The sequence below is a fragment of the Paroedura picta genome, chromosome 3 (assembly GCF_049243985.1).
Source record: "Paroedura picta isolate Pp20150507F chromosome 3, Ppicta_v3.0, whole genome shotgun sequence".
In the NCBI taxonomy this organism is placed as follows: Eukaryota; Metazoa; Chordata; class Lepidosauria; order Squamata; family Gekkonidae; genus Paroedura; species Paroedura picta.
Genome location: NC_135371.1, coordinates 91659467 through 91678936, shown reverse-complemented (window position 1 = coordinate 91678936; position 19470 = coordinate 91659467). Strand labels below are relative to the sequence as shown.

Sequence of the window (19470 nt, the reverse complement as noted above, 5' to 3'; positions counted from 1 at the left end):
AGAGACTGGTGATGGGGAGGGCTGGCCTGCAGTTCAGGGGAATGATGGTCTTCCTCTGTGATTCTCATGTTGCAAAAGGCTATCCCATGAGAGCAGCAGAGGAGGAACAAGTTAAAGACTGCCTCTCCTTGCACTGTTCTTTTCCTTAATGAAGCCTTTGCAGCAGCCACATTTGCAAAAGGACAAGCAGCCATTTAATATATGGACAAAAGCAACTATGATATGTCATTGAGCACTTGAGTGGCAAGATAGAAGGTTCAGGTGAGCCATCAGGAGAATGCACAACATGCACTGCTGATACAGCTTTGAGTGGAGCAACCAAGAATGAAGCATGCCTTGGGGGGGGCATAATGCAGGGCTGGAACTCAGGGGCTTTCCGCACTCCTTCAAAATCGCACAATGGTTGCCAATTGAAAACGCTAGTTTTGCCATTATGCACAATGTTGACAATCTGCCACACACCTGAAACCGATCCGCAAAAAGCGCTTCCTTGTAGCGCTTTCAGGGAAATCCCCAAAAGTGGATTCACCCTCCGGAAAGTGCTACACTCTTGCAACCAATCTGCAACACTAGCGGGAAAGTTCTGTGCGTTACCATTGTTGTGGTTTCTACAAAGTCCCTCCCGCTGGCTCTCTCCTCTGATCTTCCGGCGAAGTGATCGTCATTTTTTTTTCTCCGAGCGAGCAGAGATCAACGCACCGGCGAGCCTCCATTTAGAGGCTTCCACAGCTTCAGTCCCTCCCCAGAGTTGTTTATTCACTAAGCACAAACAACAGAGAAGCCCGTTTGCTGATGTATTTTCCCTTTATTTTTCACACTGTTTTCGGCCGAAAATCGCGCCCGTGAGGGGGGGGATTTTTTTTTTCACTCGGGGGGAGCGTGGCAATGATGAAACGGCAGCTCAAACACACCTGCCAGCTGGATGGGTCTCTCTGTTGCAACGAAGCAACGCATATTCGTTGCAACGTGTGTGTGTGTTTTTTTAAAAACCTTTCTTAAAGGGAAAGGGGCTGTTTGGGAGCATGCTAACGGCCGCCCATTGGCTGCTTGACGGCCAGGGGTAGGACGAGCTCGGCAATAGCGCTTCCTTTCTAGCGATTTTTGCCGAGACCGGAAGCCTGTGGGAAACGATAGAAACGCAACTGGATTCCACTACAAAGGCAGGTATGCATAACGATGAATTCCACTATTTTAAATGCCGATTTTTTGTTCAGCAAACAATTTGCTACAAGGATCCCGGTGCGGAAAGCCCCTCAGTGTGCTGTGGGGCTCTTTCTCTGACCAGGAAAGTCTGACAAACAGCTCTCCTCCTCTAGGCAAACAAAGGTTGAAGCCAATAGCACCTTTAAGTCCAATAAAGTTTTATTCTGATTATAAGCTTACTTAGCATGCACATGAAATGAAATAATCCAGTGCAGAGCAGAAGGAATAACCTCAATGTGGGCAGTGAGAGTGTCCTCCAAGGAGAGGATAAAGGGCAGCAAGTATCCAAGGGAATCTTTATGCTTTTGAATTACCTTTGCTTGGAAATGAAGCAAGGCTAAAAACTGCTACAAAACCACTCTTAGAAAATAGTAATGGGAAAGCAAACTAAGCATTAAAGGGAGGAAAATCAATGCAGAATGGATATGCATGGTGGAAGTGAGGGGAAGCACTTGCTCTACCACACTTTGTACATAATACGGCTTTGTCTCATCCAACTTTGTATTCAGTCTGCATATGAAAAAAGGGAATAGGCTTAACCCTTAATCTACTACAGCCTCTTCCACCACACACACACATCCTGTCTTGGTGTAGTGGTTAAGAGCAGTGGCTTTTAATCAGGTGAGGGAGGTTTGATTCCCCACTCTTCCACATTCACCCAGCTGAGTGACCTTGTGCTAGTCTGAGTCCTGCTATAACTGTTCTCACAGTGCAGCTTCTCTCAGTGCTCTCAGCCTCACCTACCTCACAGGATGTCTGTTGTGGGGAGAGGAAGGGAAGGTGATTGTAAGCCACTTTGAGACTCCTTTGGGTAGTGAGAAGTGGGGTATAAAACCCAACTCTTCTTCTTTTGAAAACTGTAAGCCAGAGAATATAATTAAAGTCTGAATTATTGTTTTTGGCACATGATTTGCATAATAGGATCGCTGTTAGCTAACCCAATAGTAGTTAGACGTTTCCAGCACCATTTCCCATATGGCAGAGCACCAGGGGGATTCTTTGCCATGTTATCAGCCATTGTGAAAAATGGGAATGAATTCCACAAACTCATAACATGGGGAAATATGCAGAGTGCACAGAATGCATGTTAGAACTCACTGACACTAGCATTGGAAGCAGTGATCACTGGCAATCTGTGTGTGCACATGTGTACCTGTGCAAAGTCAACTGCAGCTCTACCACACTTTGCAGAGGTCAGCAATCTGTATCTCTGGCTGAAACTCTGGGGAGTATTTTTTTAGTCTTGTGCCCATAATGTTAGAAAATTGGGAGGGGGAGTATTTTTGCTGATGCCCTAGTGCAACTGCACAGTAACGGTAATTTCCTGCCCTTCCGTGTAAATTTGCATGCTCTTCTCTTTGTGATTCTCTACTTTGATCTGGCACTCTGGTCATGATCTTGGAGGTTTTTAAAAGCCTGTCCTGTGTGGATTGCACTGTCCTCCAAATGGATCAATTCCAAATAATTAGTAGTTCTGTATGACACTGACAATGCTATCTGAAAATCATTTGCCATCTCTGTTCAAATTCTGAGATTGCTGCGTTACTAATGAAGAGACACTATGCAAACACATTCTGGTGCCAACTAGGCTCACTGGCAGCTAAATACCAGTGACAGACAGGATAAACATAAAGGTCAGGGGAATTTAATCTATAAAGAGATTTGAACTGGGATTCCTGGGTTTTACAGATCTGAAGGGAAATTTTGCAGTGGTTATAGCAAACTGAAGACAATCACAGGGAAAATATTAGGTACATTAGTGCTTTTTCCTAAAGCTTGAATCAGAGGGGAGAGGAAATTGCCCATGGCCTCTTACTTTTTCTGATTTGTTTTTAGATATTTTAATTTAATACAGGGAGCATGATTTAGCCATGACTCATTAAGGGCTTCCCCACCTTAATCCTCCAAAATTCAAGCACTGCTTGCATCCCTATTTCCCTACCAGCCTCCAATGAGAAAGTAAGAGCTTCCTACTCCTATAAAAGTTCCTTGATTTCTTGGCTCAACCTTTTGGATGTAACTCTAGAACTCCAGTTTGCTGCCCATTCAGCATAAAGAATGGGCTAAAACCCACATACGTAACAAGCAATTACTCTTTATATTTGGACTTCAAACAGACTGTAACATATTGACAGTAAGAGGCACCACTATTTATTATCTTCTACACCAAGAATTTAGAGAGAAATGGGGAAAAAATCACAAACAGCAGAAAATCATAAAAGAAAAACCTGTATTCATTCACTCTATGGTGGATTAATAAATTTCAGTAAGCTTCTTTGACCTCCTGAAAAATAAAATAAAAGCAGTTTAGTAAAGCATCTCAGATATGTACCAAGCAATACGAAAAACTATGACAGGGTGAGTTGAAAAGCTCTTCATAATTCCTGCTGTGCCAGCTGGTCTTTAATACCCAAGCTATTCAAAAATCTATTCTAGTTTACACTATGCCTTGCATTTGCTTTGGCCTAATGATTTCTAGATATCTAAAAATATAACAAGCATGTTTGCCTTAAACCAAGGACGTGCACTAGAAACCCCACTGATACTGTGTTGGAGTTACAAAATTCCCCCTTATGATGTCACTGTGGTGCAGCTAAAACTGACATTAACAATGTGGAGGACGTGGTGTATTTTGGCTTCTCAGCATTTTGCTGGGAAGTCATTTCCCCTCTCCCAAATTCCTTCTGCATGCAAAATATGTAGCTTGAACTTCCTTAGCCCTGTTCGCACCAGTCCCAATGATACCACTTCACTTCTCGACACTCACTTGGAACTGGTAAGCACATGGAGCACACAGAGGTAACAAAATTCTGAACTGCTAGAGTTGAGCATACCCCTTCTAACTGCGAAGGGAAAGATGGCGTTTCTGAATGCTTTCCCATTTTAAAAGCTCGTAAGAATAGGAGGAGAGCCTGCTGAATCAGACCAATTGATCTTGCCCAGCATCCTGTCTCACACAGCAACCAACCAGTTGCCCTGGAAAGAAAACAGGGCTTAGAGGCTAAGGCCTTCCCCTGCTGCTGCCACCAAGCATCATGATTCAGAGGTTTGCTGGCTCTTGATATGGAAGCTCCCTTGAGTCACCATGATTAGTAGACATTGACGGACCTGTCCAAATAGAGCCCTTGATCAGGGAGAAAGGTTCCAGCCCAGCCTGACTCTTGTTGTCCTGGTCTTTTAGGCAGGACAACCTTCCTCCATCTGCAACCTGAACTGGTTTTGTCTACCAGTTCAGAACTCCAGGAAACACAATCAGTTATCAGTTCCCATCTCCATTTCTTCAGTTTTTCCCTGCATCCGTTTTGAAATACACTTAGATTCTCTAACCTTTCCATAAAGCCTTCAGCAGAAATACAAACACATGCTTAACTTTCTATTGGATTTTTGTTTTAAATATCAGGACAGCTTCAATTGTATGCAAATATTGTTAGCCTGAATAACATACTCAACAGAAACCAATGCTTGGCATATAGTGAAAGCCCCTTTAAAGAGTTTAATTCATGTAGTCTGTATGCATACAATTTAACTTGGTGGAGAGTATTTGCCATGTTCCTAATGAAGGACATTTCAATAACTGATACAGGTTCTTTCGTTTGTCTAATCTGAAGGTAGTCTTCTTTGCCACCTGAGAACATGTATTTGACAAGATGCTATGGTTTAGTACCACTTGTTATGACTTTTTACAAGTATTAACATATTATGGTCCATTATGTTCCCACCACCACCTTGGCAGCAAGGGCCAGAACTTCAATTTTCAGAAAGCCATAGAAGAGGTAGGGTCCACTTCTCATAAGGACTCTGCTATCAACATATCAGTAAGGAAGAAGTACATGATGCACATCTTACTTGCTTTGGTGGCTTTGGGAAGTCATAAGCAAAGACTTAGAAACTATTTGTTTCACGCAGAATGTAAGGGTGAGAAAGTGGCTGTAGATAAGGTACTAAAAGCAAGAAAAATAGCAGGATATGGTGACAGTCAACTTCTGCACTGTTCAAAACTAACTCAAGCAACCAATATTTCAGCTTTATCCTTGCTAAAATCTGATGGGAGAGGACAGCAGTATCCCACATCAAAATATTTGCAGCTGATGATACGCTGCTTTCTTTTAGTGTTTTATTGGCACTAAACATACCCTGCAACACTCACATTCCCACAGAGTTAAAAGGTGTGATGCTAGTTTTACTGTGAATGGGACAGCAGTTTGTTTTGATTTCTTTAACTATAGAAGTACCTTCATGTTTCCAACTGACATATGAATTCTCTATGTAGCTCCTACAATACTTTGGCATTAGGCCAATGAAAGGGCTTTCCTTAAGCAAAGAAAGAACTGGAATTAGAGTGTTTGATTCACAAATAGGACCCCTCTCTGCCCTTTTCCACACCTCTGCCAATGTTTGAGGCATTTTGCATTTCTTTCAGTAGCCAGATGCACAAGGATCCACCTTAAATGATCTCTCTAAGAAAGCATAGGAAGCATGGTTGTGAAGGGCACATTCAATACCATAAAAGTGATTGAGAGTTCTGTGTTCACTTGTCATCTCAGATGAGCTTGTAAGGAAGATTTTGAACTGCTAGCCATGACATGAAGGAAATGGCACAGCAAAGGTAAGAAGTACAAATCTTTGCCTCTACAGTCCTCCTCTCGATATCACTTCATAAGGAAAATGGACCAAAATATCAAAGATTCTGCTGAGGGGTAGCCAGAAATACCAGGGGAAAGCTTCTAGCAAAACTCAATGCTTCCATTGTGGGAGGTAAAAATAGTATGTTCAACAAAAGAATATACAAAACCAAAATAAAATCTGTAACATGAAAAAGATGTCTGGTAAGAAGAATGCTTTGAAAATAAATAGTGCAATAATGAAATATCAAAAGTTGAACTACAGGTGACTTTTGGGGCTACTCTTGCTCAGAAGCTTTCTGAGAGTCAAGTAGCTATTATTAACCATTGCTCCAAGAATAAACCAAATACCTTATGTTTCAAAAGCATTAATGTTTGCACTGGGATGAGTATCTGAAATATCTGTAAATTTCTTTATCTTTGGAACTTTTCTTATTCTTACTATGAAAAATAATAAAACTAATATTAAAAAAATTGCAATGCAGAACTATTTAGAGATATTCCACGGGCTTTTTTAAAGCGCAGACTACAACCAAACACTCAGCAAAGTATCAAGGAACAATAAATAGTGTTGTTCATTGCCACCAAAATTATAAATCAAGACATATGGCAATTAAAAATCATGATGACATATTAAAATATACATTGTCACATGTAATCTGTCTCTGCGTGTAATATTTGTAACCTAGACCATTTCCGTACAGAGGCAGCCAATGTGCACTCCCTCCTGCTCGCAAACACGTGATTGTAAACCGCACATTTGGCAGCTTTCTGATGGGAGACCCCTCCCGTGTTAGCTTGCCATCTCATAACGGCTTTTCCCTTCCTGATGAGGCAGCCGAGAAGATGGAAGCATGGACAACCCACAGGTTTTCCCCCGATCCTTGGGTTGTCAATCAAGCCGCCAATCCCCTTACTGCAGTAGTTTTGGGGACTCTTACAAGTAAATATACATAGGATTTAATCACAGGCATACTTAGTTGTGCATTGAACTCTAGATGACGTTCTTTGCATATTAACAAAGAAATGTAATTTACCTCTGGCTTTTCACGATTCTGATCCACATTTAGTAAGGATGGTATTTTAGATACGTCAGATTTCTTTGATTCCCTCTTCAGCACTCTTACCTGTTTAACTTTTACAAACAAATAGCTAATTATTTCTATATTTGAATGCTTTTGTGAATTATCCATGATGCATTTTAAAATAATTAATCTAGTAGCTAAGGAGAAAAAAGAAAACTGACATCTACGGGCTTTCCAGGAAACATTAGGTAAGCATTTATTTGGGGCTGCAACAGGTCATTAATGGCTTTTAATTCATACAACTTAAACTAGCAGCAAGTATCCTGAAAAGGAAGGAGCAATGTGTGTGGAAAAAGCCGGCAGATAAAGAAACATGTACACAAACCCCAATGTTTTTGGTACAGAACACATCATCCAAAGGCTGCTTTTCATTAAAGAAAAATACTGCCAATGCTTTGTTACTCACATTTGCATGCAATGTGTAGTATAATCCTGTGAGAGAATTTAGTTCATGAAAAAAAAAGATCTTCCACACAAATTACACAATTCAAAGAACCGGGAAACTAATCTCATTGGCCCTTGAGAGTTTTATGCCTGATTTTTTCACATTCAAAGCCTCCTTCTTTCAGAGTGCATGACAAATGGCTGTTGAAACAACAGGATATTCAAAAATTGTCTGAGATATGGTCCGGGGGGGGGGGGGTGGTACTGTTCAAAAGGGGAGGCCCTTGCATGAGCCTAAGGACAAAATGGAGCAACAGGCTGCTTAAAGAACTATTCTAACTGTTGCCTGCAGTTATTCTTATGTTCAACTACTATTCTGGAGGCAAGCAGAGAGTAATTGTGCTTAGAGGGGCAGGTAGTCCTCATGTTGAGCCAATCAGGACATTGGAGCAGGTAATTTGAAAGGACGTTCCTGGTTGCTGTCACGTGTTGGCTATTGGCTTCTTTGCCTTGGAGAGACCATGAGTTTTTTCTCCCAAGAGAAATAATGGTAGGACTGGACCACTTGATCTAATTTACACAAACATTGGTGGATGGGCAGAATTAGCTTCTCTGCGATCAGATGACAAATGTCACCACCTATTTAGCCTAGTGTCCCCCTTCTTGTGGTCTATGTTTAAAACATTTCTTATAGAGTGCTGCTTAAGCAACCAGAGTTCATTCATCTCTTTTTAAAATAAAGACGGAGAAAATCTAGTTTTGATGTGGACCATCTACTGGTGCAGTACCTATAACAGAAATGATAACGGACATGACATCCATTGTCCCGCCTTAGGGAGCACAACTGTAGATGGCCTACAGCAGCGGTGCCAGAGCAGCAAGGCCTAGCAATGAGGTGCTCTTGTTGCTCTGGCACCAGTACCACTGGCAGTCTTCCAAGGCCGTTTCCTCCCTCCAGAGAACAGGAGCAGCCTCAGAAAATTGCTAGAGGTGGCGGCAGCGAGTGGGCCTCGGTGTGGGCCCCAGCCATGGAGGCCAGACCAGCCATGGCACCCAGGAGCCACAAAGTTAAGAAGGGGAAGGGAGTGGGGGGGAGTCTGGGTAACTGAGTGCGGGGAGTGGGCAGGGAACTAGGAATCTTGCCCCTTATGTAGATGCTCCACAGAACTGCTGCCTCTTGACATCACCACTCCCAACCAGTCAACACTGTGCACCACCAGTTTCCACACAAATCAACAGAACTCATCTGGCCAGAGTTCAACCCTGGTCAGAATTAGCTACATCTGACAAAAATGTAGTGAGTACATTGAGTACATCTCCAGAGTGCAGCAATTCTTCTTTTATGTGCTTTTGTACATAACTTGAAAGCATGGATCAGCTCTTGGTCTGGGCAGAAGATGAGGAAAAAAGTTGGGCGTGGGTGAAATTCACAAGAACTGAAAGTGCTTATCTGGGGATGGAGTATACCCAGACTTTAGCTTTTTAGTTAATGAATAGTTACAGGACAAATAGTTATATGCAGCAAAACATGTAGCTTGGACAATGATTTTGGTTAAACAGGTTTTTGGTAAGACATAAAAACTTCTACAAATAAAAACGTATCTTAATGCTGTTCTGTTAAATAACCGAGATGTCTTTTCGCCAATAAGCATTGCTTTGGTTAAAATGATGCATTAATAAGAATCACTGAGTCTTTCCTTGCAATGAGACCTTATCTTCTTCCTGACTTCACAATGCATGTAAATTGATGGACTTACATTGATTTGAATGCTGATTCTACCGTCTGTCTTGCATCATCCTTCCTGCTTCAGGCTCAGGTTTTTTAAACTATCATTTGTACAACCATATATTTTCCCCCCCCCCATAAAAATTCCAATCTTTTAAATAGATTAAGAAACGGTATCAGGCTAAGGTAGATTAGTCAGAGGCGCCAGCCAATTAACAATGTTCACAGCCAATTACAGAGGTTTTGAATCTGTTCACCCAGACCATCAGTGGCTACTAGCCATGGCAAGGAAAGGACACCTCCATTTTTAGAGGCGATAAGGCTCTGAAATTCAGTACTAGGAGGTAACATCAAGGGAAGACCTTTGCCACTAGGCTTTGATCCTCTAAGGCAAATGGTTGGTTACTTAACGAAGCAGGATGCTCGACTAGATGGCCCACTGGTCTGATCCAGCAGGGCTTTTCCTATGTTACAGAGCCTGACCATATAGAAAGATAGCTTGTTCTAACAAAATGAAGGGGCATTAACATTCAAATTACATCCATTTACATACTACGTACAGAAACTACACATGTTATCTATTTTCCGTGGAACTTTCTTCACTATAGGAATTATTAATAAACTAGCAAGAAAGCCCATTGCAAGCAGGGATACAATGAGCACTAGGACCCAGGGGACACCAGGAGGTGCAGATCTCTCTCTGCGTCTCTCTCTCTCTCTCTCTCTCTCTCTCTCTCTCTCCTTCTTGCTGCCTGTGTGCCTTGTAGCAGAAGGCATAACAAGTAATGAGGGCTGGTTTGTAGGAGGGAAGGAGGGCTGGAGTGCAGTTTGGGGCAGCTCTCTCTTTCTGTCTGTCTCTCCCTCTGTCACAGCAGGGGCGGCTCTCTCTGTGTCAGCAGCTTGGGGCAGCTCTCTCTGTGTCTCTCTCTGCCTCCCTTGCAGCAGGAGTGACAGGAGGGAATGAGGGCTCATGCTTGGTCTGGCAAGGCTCTGTGTGTATCTCTCTGTCTCTGGCGTGTCTAAGAGAAACATGGCTAGCGTCCAGGGAGGGATGGCGGGAGCTGTAGGGGCAGGGCCAATCAGAGTGCAGCCAGCGTTCACCCTGATTGTCCCTATTCCAACTTGGACACCTGGACATATTCCACCCCCCAGGCTGTTGCACAAATATATAGAGGAACCATGGATAAGTAGTGACCCATATTTTAATCTAAAAAAATTTGAGAAGTGGAATGTAACTTTAACGTACCAAGAAAACATTTCAATATATTATTTCCTTCAAAGAATATGCTAACTTTTAGAGTACACAGACAAAACATTATTGACAGGTAGAGACAGGTGGGTCCACAAAATATATTGAAAACTGCTTGTTTAAATGAACATTTTTTCTCCATAGTTGTGCCAAGGAATAAATGGTTCAGAAACTGTGTAACAGCTGTGCATGCAGAGGATCAGCTGATGTTGGGCCATCATAATTCCCCTTCTCCAACATATCTTCCTGTGACAGTTCAAGAACTTTACAGGGTTTTTACAAGTGATCAAACAAAAAACTTGTAATTGTATAAAAATACTAACAGCACTTGAAGCAAATTTTTTAAGTAGTTAGCCTGCCTGATGTTTGGGGGAGGAGGAGCAAAACTGAGAACTAAACCAGCATTCAAGTCAGCAGCAAATATGTTTCCTGATGAGCACTGTGAAGAGATAGAAAGTTGGGCTCACTTCTGGGGGGAGAACACACCCCTGAACACCAGTGTTTTAGGTCTGCTTATGTGCAGCCTTTGATTTGCAAAAGAAAGCTGTTGCTCCAGCTGACTCACCAAAAGAAGAGTTGTTTTTATTCTGGACTATTTCCCACAAATCTTCTACAGTGGTGCTTAAGCTCCATTGCTTAACATGCCATTGTTAACTACATGGCCTTGTGGCACATCTGTAAAGTTCTATAGAAAGTGACAAACATACTTTCCATTCCTTTCAGCTCTTTTTGTTGTCCAGTTGTTGTCAGTTCTGGAAAGTGAATGTCTCTCTTCTCACATCTTGAAATATTACGCTTTTTTCTGTTTATGTTGACCATTTGATCAATCTGAGCAGCTCTTTCATACAAGGAGGCTTTCTCTATTGGGTTCTAAAATGGAAGCAGTATGTATCTAAAAACATCTATGGTACAACACAACCATTGCCTGTGCTTCATTTTCAGCTTGACACACCAAAGTAGAAAGTCCTCAGAGGTTCTTTTTAGAGGAAGTTTATAAGAGAGAACCTAAGTCTGGCTCAAGAAGTTCAGGAGGAGATTTGAGCTCACATAGACAGTCTCTCCCCACAGAACTATGGCTTGCAGGAAACAAACAAACAAAAATGTGTTGGTTCAGATATACAAACTCCAATCTTTGGGGGAATTATGAGGTAAAAAATAATAAATAAATAAACCACCCTTTTAATTTTTATTTTGACATTTGGCTTTTCTACTACAGCAATATACTACATAGAATCTATCCTCTTGTGATGACTGAAATCAAGAGAATAGAAAAAAACAATGCAATCCAGAGAAAGGCAGGCCAAAATACCATTTAAATCAGTTGGATGGAAACATCTGTGGAACTTCAGCGTGCTAAGTTTAAAATACTAAAACCTGTGGTGGTAGACATGCTTGCTGAAACCCAGTCTCACCTGAGAATGTACATAATGATAGTGAGAACAAAAGGGGTGTGAGGGTCAAGGAAGCATATATTGGATACTGGAGCTCAGATAAGGTAAAAAGCACCCTGAGACACTTCTTTGCACTAACCATTGAATCTGCCCCCACTTTATATGGAACTGGGACAAACATTTGTTTAAACAAATCTCATTAAATGGCTGTACTTCACTTTTCAAAATCAAGATATATGAACTGAATTGGAATGAAGAACTTACAAGGGGAAGGGTTTTTTTTTAACTATTAGGTTAATCCAGTTCTATGAGGAAAAAAATTAGTACCCAAGCCCAGGATCAAACTAGCAACTTCCATATTTCCATTTACTGCCTTCCCAACTGAGCTATTGACTGTACTGAAAATCAGGGCAGAAAAACACCATCTAAGGCTTTCATTGGGTTTTAAGGTTTTTTAAACCAAGGACTCCAGTCTTGCACTGCCTTGGTAGACATTCCCCTTCTTAAAATAAATGAAATTGACAATATGGGAAGGGGGGAGAGGAGAGGGCAGTCTGGAGCCCTTAGCTCCCAGTGTTTCTCAGGCCCTAGTCTGTGAGGCAAATGTTGGGAGGAACACAGAGAGGAGGAGAAGGCTGGAGGAAATTTAGGCTTCTCTAGATTCTGACATTAACAATGAACCCTGATTAACACTAGAAGGGGGGGCTTATTAAAAAGCCCCTTCAAATGCCTGTAGTATTGGAGCTTATACACTGATTAAAGGGGGAGAGCCTTCTACTAAGATGGCTACTGGAAATGAATAGCAGCTTGAAGAAGGTACATGGCAGTCCCTGAGTAGCATGGAAGTGGAGGCCCAGCCTCTTGGGGTGGAAGAACAATGGGGGGGGATATCCAATCGAAGGTTTCTGCTTTGGAAAAGACTGGAAAAATCATAGAAATAGTACTCAGAAAACTGTGAAATTAATGCATGCTGAAAGGTGAAAAACCAACGCAGAAGGAAAAAAGTTCCGATAGACATCTACTCAGAATGCAGAAGTGAAAAAATAATCAGACAGGAATTCAATGTGGAACTGGATGAAATTACCAATTCAGAAGAGGCCAATCTTTTCCAAGATTGTAAATCCCCTGCCACCTGAGAATAACAACATAAGTACACATTTAATTTTAAAAGACTAGCATTTGAACACTTACTTGACTTATGCTCCCTTCCTCTTGACGATTATTAGGACCCACCTGTCCCACTGATGGCCAAGGACTTCGCCTTTTCTTTGCTTTATCTGGTAGTCTGATAATTAAACAGATAAAGTATGTACCAAATTAATTCCCAGATAAGGACAGAATTCTTCCTATCTAGAATGCCTTTAAAATCCAAGTTAGTAAATGTATTATATATATAATGCTATCTCGTAAGAGTGTGAGAGACATCTCTGCAATAAAGTGATGATTATGATCTTGAACTCCAAATTGCTGTTTTGTCAGCATGAGAACAAAACAGCATTTCTATATGCAGGGCTGGGGGAATGATCTCTGTTGATTCCCTCTTCCACAGTATTTATTAAAATATTTATACCCCACCTTTCCCTGTAGCTCAAGGCATCTTAGAAATCCTGGTTTCAAACATAAATAATGCAGAGGGGAGTTCATTGACACACTGGAGTGCAATTGGAGGTGGTGGAGAGAGGCAGAAATTTGGGGAGTTGTTTTCCTCCAGCAAAGCTCCACTTACTCTGCTTAGGAGCCAAACTATTCTATTTTAAAGCCTGGACACAACACATCTACAGGAACAAAAATATTGCAAACTACATATTCCACTGACATACGTCACTTTCAGTCAGTACAATACTTGGGGAAGCACACTAAGGAAGAAAGAAACAGTTTTGATCTTGATCAGTAAAGAGACATAATGGGGCAGACAGACCAAAGAGAAGACCACACTGCTGTTATCAAGGACTCAACACAATGTCAAAGGGAAGCCACCTCTTTTTGTGAGCTCAAGCATGATATATAGATAAGGCACCTAGAAACAGTAACCGGAGGAATAAGGGCCAATAAAATGTAAATAAAACTGAAGTGCTGTGGGTTGACAGTGCAGCTGAACAGGCAGTCTGCTCTGCATGAGGTTGTTCACGCCCTAAAACAGCATGTCTACATTGTCACTTTTAGATTTAGGTCTACAGGTGGAAGCTCTGGTCTCCTCTGTGGTTTGCGGTATCTTTGGTCAACTTTGACTGGATCACTAGTTAGGTCCCTTCTTTGAGAGGAGCAAGTTAGATGACAATAATATATTGTCTGCCTTTGAAAATAAGTCCAACTGATACCAAATGCAGCAGTGAGACTTACTCACCAGTACAAACTACAAACATAATATCTTGCTGGTTTTAGGAGAGAGATTCTGGCTACTAACCAGCTTCCAAAGCTCAATTCAAAGTGCTATTCCCTTGCAGCCCAATCCTTAAGCACAGACACACCCGAAATCTTCCAAAATCAGCAGGTATAGAAGAGTATCTAGCAAATTATCCATATGGCAACTGCATTTTCATACCCTGTTTCCACTCTTCTTTTTCTAATTTTTACTTCTGCAGCACATACCTTGAGTTAGAGCACAGATAGTGTGAGCTGAAGTTTGTGGTAAGATTTCCACAATTTGGGTGAATGCGAGGCATTGTCATAGAGGGAGTTTGCAAACAATCTTCCTTTGTGCCGCCAGCATCAGGACCAGGTGTTGGTAGAGCAGTTCCATCATTGCTCGTGGGTTTACTTTCATGAGGAAGGTTTACAGGATTCTGAGACAAAGCAACCCACTGCACAGTTGTATCTTCTTGCTCAGTCTTTTTCATCTCTGAGTGTTCAGATTTTACTCCTTTCATTTTGATACCTTTGACCTTTATCTCCTTTGCCTTTTTGTCCTTTTCAGTATCCTGAAAAAAATAATATATGCAATCATCAAACAATTCTTTTTTTTTTTGCCTTGATACTTAAAAGATGGGATATTCCCATTGTCTGTGTTTTTTTTATATGGGAATGGTCTGAAAGCACATGACCTACAATGCAGCCCTAAGAACACTTTTCTGGGAATAAGCCCCACCAAATAGATTTGAGCAGGATGACACTGCTAGCCACCTAGCTGAAGTGAAGCCAGTCATTGGATACATGAATGACCTTCTGTAAACCCTACCTAAATTAGCTTGAGTTCCATGACAGAAGAACTTTGGTACAATGGTATCATCATGTCAGGACTCTTGAGTGAAACCCTGGGGCCAGATTACAAAATATGACTATCGATTCAACTGGGCAACATAGACCTCCAATAAACAATACTATAGGACCAGGATGACAGAACTGCAGAAACAATGCAAATAAAAACTAGTCTAAGGCATGGCATAGCATAATGGAGAGTTACAGTGGTAGAGAACATTGCAATAAAAAGTAGAGTACATGTACAATTGACAGTACAACAGACTACAATATTATCCCTTGTAGAAGCAATCTCCCATGTTCCATTCAATTACTTCTCTAACCTTGTTGTAAAAGTGACCTCCTGAGCATTGTTATTTTGCACATGTTGCAAAACAACAGGAGTGTGGAGCCTTTTTGGCCACCCCATGCTGATGGTTGCACGAAGTAGAAGCCGCCATAGAGAATTTAAGTGAACAGGCAGTTGGCAATTTTACCCATTTGTAGGGTTGCACCTTCAGAAGGCATTGCTCAAATGAGCAAAGCTGCTGTAGTGAGTCACAGTAATTGTGGTCTAAACTGGCATACAAATGCACTAATAAATGAAATAACAAATACTAACAGAAAAAACAAAGTATTCCATTTGTTTCATTTCCCCTTTGAATTGCTACTTTATTATAACTACTAGTAAATAAGCCCACTGCTGTTGGAATGCAGTGGGCGCTAGCAGGGGTTTGGAGGGTGAGGGGGCGGCTGTCGACGGGCATGGCGCGAGGGGGTGGACTCTAGGGGGGTCGTGGGGCGCCGCATGAGGTGGAGGCGGTTCGTCCTGCCCCCAAGGGCCCTCCGATTGTCAGTCTGGGGGAAGGGGCCTATGGGCACCTTTCCTCATCACGGACAGGGACCGCCACCATGGACCTTAACGAATTATTTAATCCGCTCCGCGGGTTAAAGATGAAACTGGGACCCTTTCTCCTATCAATGTGAAGTTTGGCAGTGAGGACCCTATTTGAAGGCTACAATCCCTGAAAACATCATCCAGCTTGGGTGGAAAACTAAGCAGCTAAGGCTGACATTGCTCCCAAATGAAACTAGTGGCAGTGAAAACATATGTAACAATAAAAAGGAATGGGAACAATACAATGAAACATAAAGCATTTAACTGTAAAAATGTGCACATTCCTAGAAAATTGGGGTTGCCTCTTAACTATTTAAAGTGCAGCTTTTGTAGGTTGAATTGTGAGGCTAAAAACAGCATTTCCACACTTGGGATTTACCCTGGATTCAGTGTTCTCAAGAAGTGTCCCCCCACATACACACACGCAAAGTAAGGCATTAAGATCCACTACCTTTATTTAAGCACAACCTAAAAATGATCATGAGTATGTTAAACCTATACATTCAGTGCACCAGTGCACTACTGAAGGGGGAAATGATATTACATTTTCTTACTTATATTACACCCCCCCAAATCTCCCCACTTCATTTTGCTGTTTAGCCTTTCAAACTATACAATGTTGTGAAACACTACCCACACCTCATGTGCTCCTCAACCTCTTTTCAGTTGTTGGAGATTGCCTGGCCACATTCAGATCATGGTGCCAACAATTATTATTATTATTATTATTATTATTATTATTATTATTATTATTATTATTATTAGATTTATTTCCCGTCACTCCTGAATTGACTCATAGCGGGTTACATGTCATAAAATCCCCACTAAAAACCCCAGTTAAAAACATAATCCCCAACATGGCGGAAAACCCCTCCCCACCCCCTGCTATTAGAGGAGGGGAAGGAGGTAAGATAGATACTCATACCTGGATACTCGTACCTGGAGGGGGGGGCGTGGATCTACCTTGCTAACCCCAGCCTCATCTATACACAGAAGCCTTCCCAAAAGTCAGGACTGGCTAACAAGCAGTGAAGGTAGCAGGGGGCTTACAGACAGGCATCGTTTCCAGAGAGGAACATCTTTGTATTCCCAAAGGAAGCTAAATTGCTGCACAAAAACAACCTGCCATGTATTCTGATCATAGCTTCTATGTTGATATACCCATCCTGGAGCACTGAAAATTCTGCTAAGCACAGCTTTATCATTCATTATTTTACCAGGATTCGAATACTCATTGTAAAGCCTATCCTAAACCTCCTCCGGGATTGCCGAAGCATCATCGCTACATAGAAAATTAGCTTGACCTCCCATATTCTCAGCATAAGGACATCACCTCCAGACCAGAGCTCCTGAGGACTCCAGTGTAACCAGTTAATTTCCCACAAAAGAGAGTTATTCAACCACCACAGAGAAGGAAACTTGGATGCACAAAAACCTTGTACCTTCTTCTACAATGTGAACAGGAAAGCCTCTTTCTAAGCATGTTCCACTGAAATAAGCAGGAATTACCACTAAAACCTTTTGTCCCAGTTCAGCAAAATATCCAGGTAATTAATAACAGACAATAATTAGATGCATGTGGGTGTCTATAGCAGCTATGCCAATACTAATGAGTTTAGGGTGCTGTATTTCTAACCTAAATCTTTGCACTATTTTTAAAAAATACAAAAAAAGGCAATTGTTTTTACCTTCCCAACAACTGGGCCATTTTGAGGCACATTAATATGAGCTGCTCTTTTTTCATCTTTGAGTTGTTCAGTCTCTTTGTTGCTGTCTCTGAACTTGGACAGACAACTCAGTTTTGTTTCTTGTAGTAACTTGGCATTCAGTTCTGGTAAAAATCTGAAAAACATATTTACATCAGACACATATCTAAGCCAAGGTAATCTAGTTTGACTCCTTCTAGAAATACAAGTGCATTGCATAACCAAGCCCATCCATTCACACCCATCCCTCACTATAAGTCATCATCATCAAGACCACCACTTTCTAAACAAATCGTGCAAATTGAGCTTACAGGCTGCCCTGCAGGCCGGCCTGGTCAGGTCCCCTCTAGGATAATGCTTTTAGGCTTCCGTTCTGATACTTGAGTATTCAGACAAGAGCCTGAAACTTGCACCTAGTGGATCAGTTGACCCAGCAAAACAACCTTCCCAAGTCTCAACCTCATTGGCCCTAGATCCATACAAGTCTGGCTTTCATCCTGGCCACAGGGTGGGGACTGCGCTGGTCGCCCTGATGGATGATATGTGGCACCAGCTGGACCAGGGCAGTTTGGCCATCCTCATGCTTTTAGATCTATTGGCTGCATTTGATGTGGTCGTGTATGAGTTGTTGGTCCACCGACTCACCAGGCCCAGGATTAGAGGGACTGCGCTGAAATGGCTGGTCTCCTTTCTTCGGAACCAGACTTAGAGGGTTGCAGTGGGGAGTTGTCTAGCCCCTTTGTGCTCCCATGTGGAGTATCACAGGGGCTGATACTATCCCCCACACTTTAAAAAATCTATATGTGCCCTCTAGCCCAGCTGATCCAGGGCTTTGGGCTGGGATGTTCATCCATATGCAGATGACACCCAGCTCTACCTCCAAATGGATGGCTGGCTGGACTCCGGTCTGGAAACATTTGCCAGTTTTTTGGAAGCAGTGGCTAGATGGCTCAGGAAGAGTCATCTGAAACTCAAACCCCCCAAGACGGAGGTCCTGAGGCTGTGTAGAAGGGGGCAGGATCAGGAAGCACGTCTCCTCTGCCTGGACGGGGTGCAACTGACATCTGTACCAGTTGCCAGAAATTTTGGGGTGATCTTTGAAGCCTCCCTTTCAATGGAGGCGCAGATCACAAAAGTAACCCAAACGGCATTTCTCCATTTGCACCTAGCACAGCTACTAGCACCCTACCTGAAAACACTTGGCCACAAAGATCCATACAACAGGCAATTCCAGATTAGACTTCTGTAACTTGCTCTTTGTGGGCCTACCCTTGTCTTTGACCCAGAAACTGCAACTGGTACAATATGCAGCTGCGAGTATCCTCACTCAGACATCTTGGAGGGCCCATATTCCGCTGGTGCTGCATCACCAGCTTACTTCGGGATCACGTTCAAGGTTTTGGTTTTGACCTTTAAGGCTATACACAGCCTGGGTCCTACTTATCTGAGGAACCGCTTATCTGCTTAGGCCCCCCACAGGGCTCTTCACTCTGTGGGTATGAATGCGCTGGCTGTCCTGGGCCCCCAGGATGTTTGTCTGGTCCTGGCCCCAACCTGGTGGAATGAGTTCCTGGAAGAGCTGAGGGCACTGATGGAACTCTCTAGGTTCTGCAGGACCTACAAGACAGAGCTCTTCTGTCAGGCGTTTGGTTGAGGCCGGGCGGATGACCGGGGTTGTCAGCTGTGGGTCACCCCCGGGCTTATACCCTCTAGGCCAGCTGTCCCCAACCCCCAGTCCTGAGACCGGTACCGGTCCATGGATCACCCAACACTCCCAATGGAAAAATAAGTCTACTATGGTTGTGTTCAAAGTAGAGTGTCGGGACGGGAGAGTGGGGCTGTAAGCTACAATGGTAAATTTGGCCACAATGAATAATAGTTTGCAACCTCTGTTACTGGGGATTAAACTTCTGGAGATGCCGCATGGAGGGGCAGTAGAAGTGGCAGAGTGGTGTTAGGATTGAGCCATGGCTTCCCCCTCCCACAGGAGAGGCTAAAAACATACCCAGCCACACCTCGGCATCCAGAGGCA

The 19470-nt window shown here is 42.5% G+C and overlaps 1 protein-coding gene across 4 annotated transcripts in view; it reads right to left on the bottom strand.

The window, feature by feature from the left end:
• Nucleotides 1–3331: 3331 nt before the first annotated feature.
• CDKL3 (cyclin dependent kinase like 3) overlaps nt 3332–19470 on the bottom strand; it is a 48729-nt gene continuing 32590 nt past the window's right edge. For 2 of the 4 annotated variants that reach the window (XM_077326829.1, XM_077326830.1), the window contains exons 8-14: nt 17421–17574; nt 14250–14578; nt 12852–12945; nt 10977–11139; nt 6863–6960; nt 5436–5514; nt 3332–3487 (exon numbers count right to left, since the gene is read on the bottom strand). In XM_077326829.1, the coding sequence (XP_077182944.1) occupies nt 3447–3487; nt 5436–5514; nt 6863–6960; nt 10977–11139; nt 12852–12945; nt 14250–14578; nt 17421–17574 (958 nt within the window). In that variant the 3' untranslated portion in view covers nt 3332–3446. The remainder of the gene's footprint in view (nt 3488–5435; nt 5515–6862; nt 6961–10976; nt 11140–12851; nt 12946–14249; nt 14579–17420; nt 17575–19470) is intronic. The other 2 variants (XM_077326831.1, XM_077326832.1) reach the window with 2 other exon arrangements.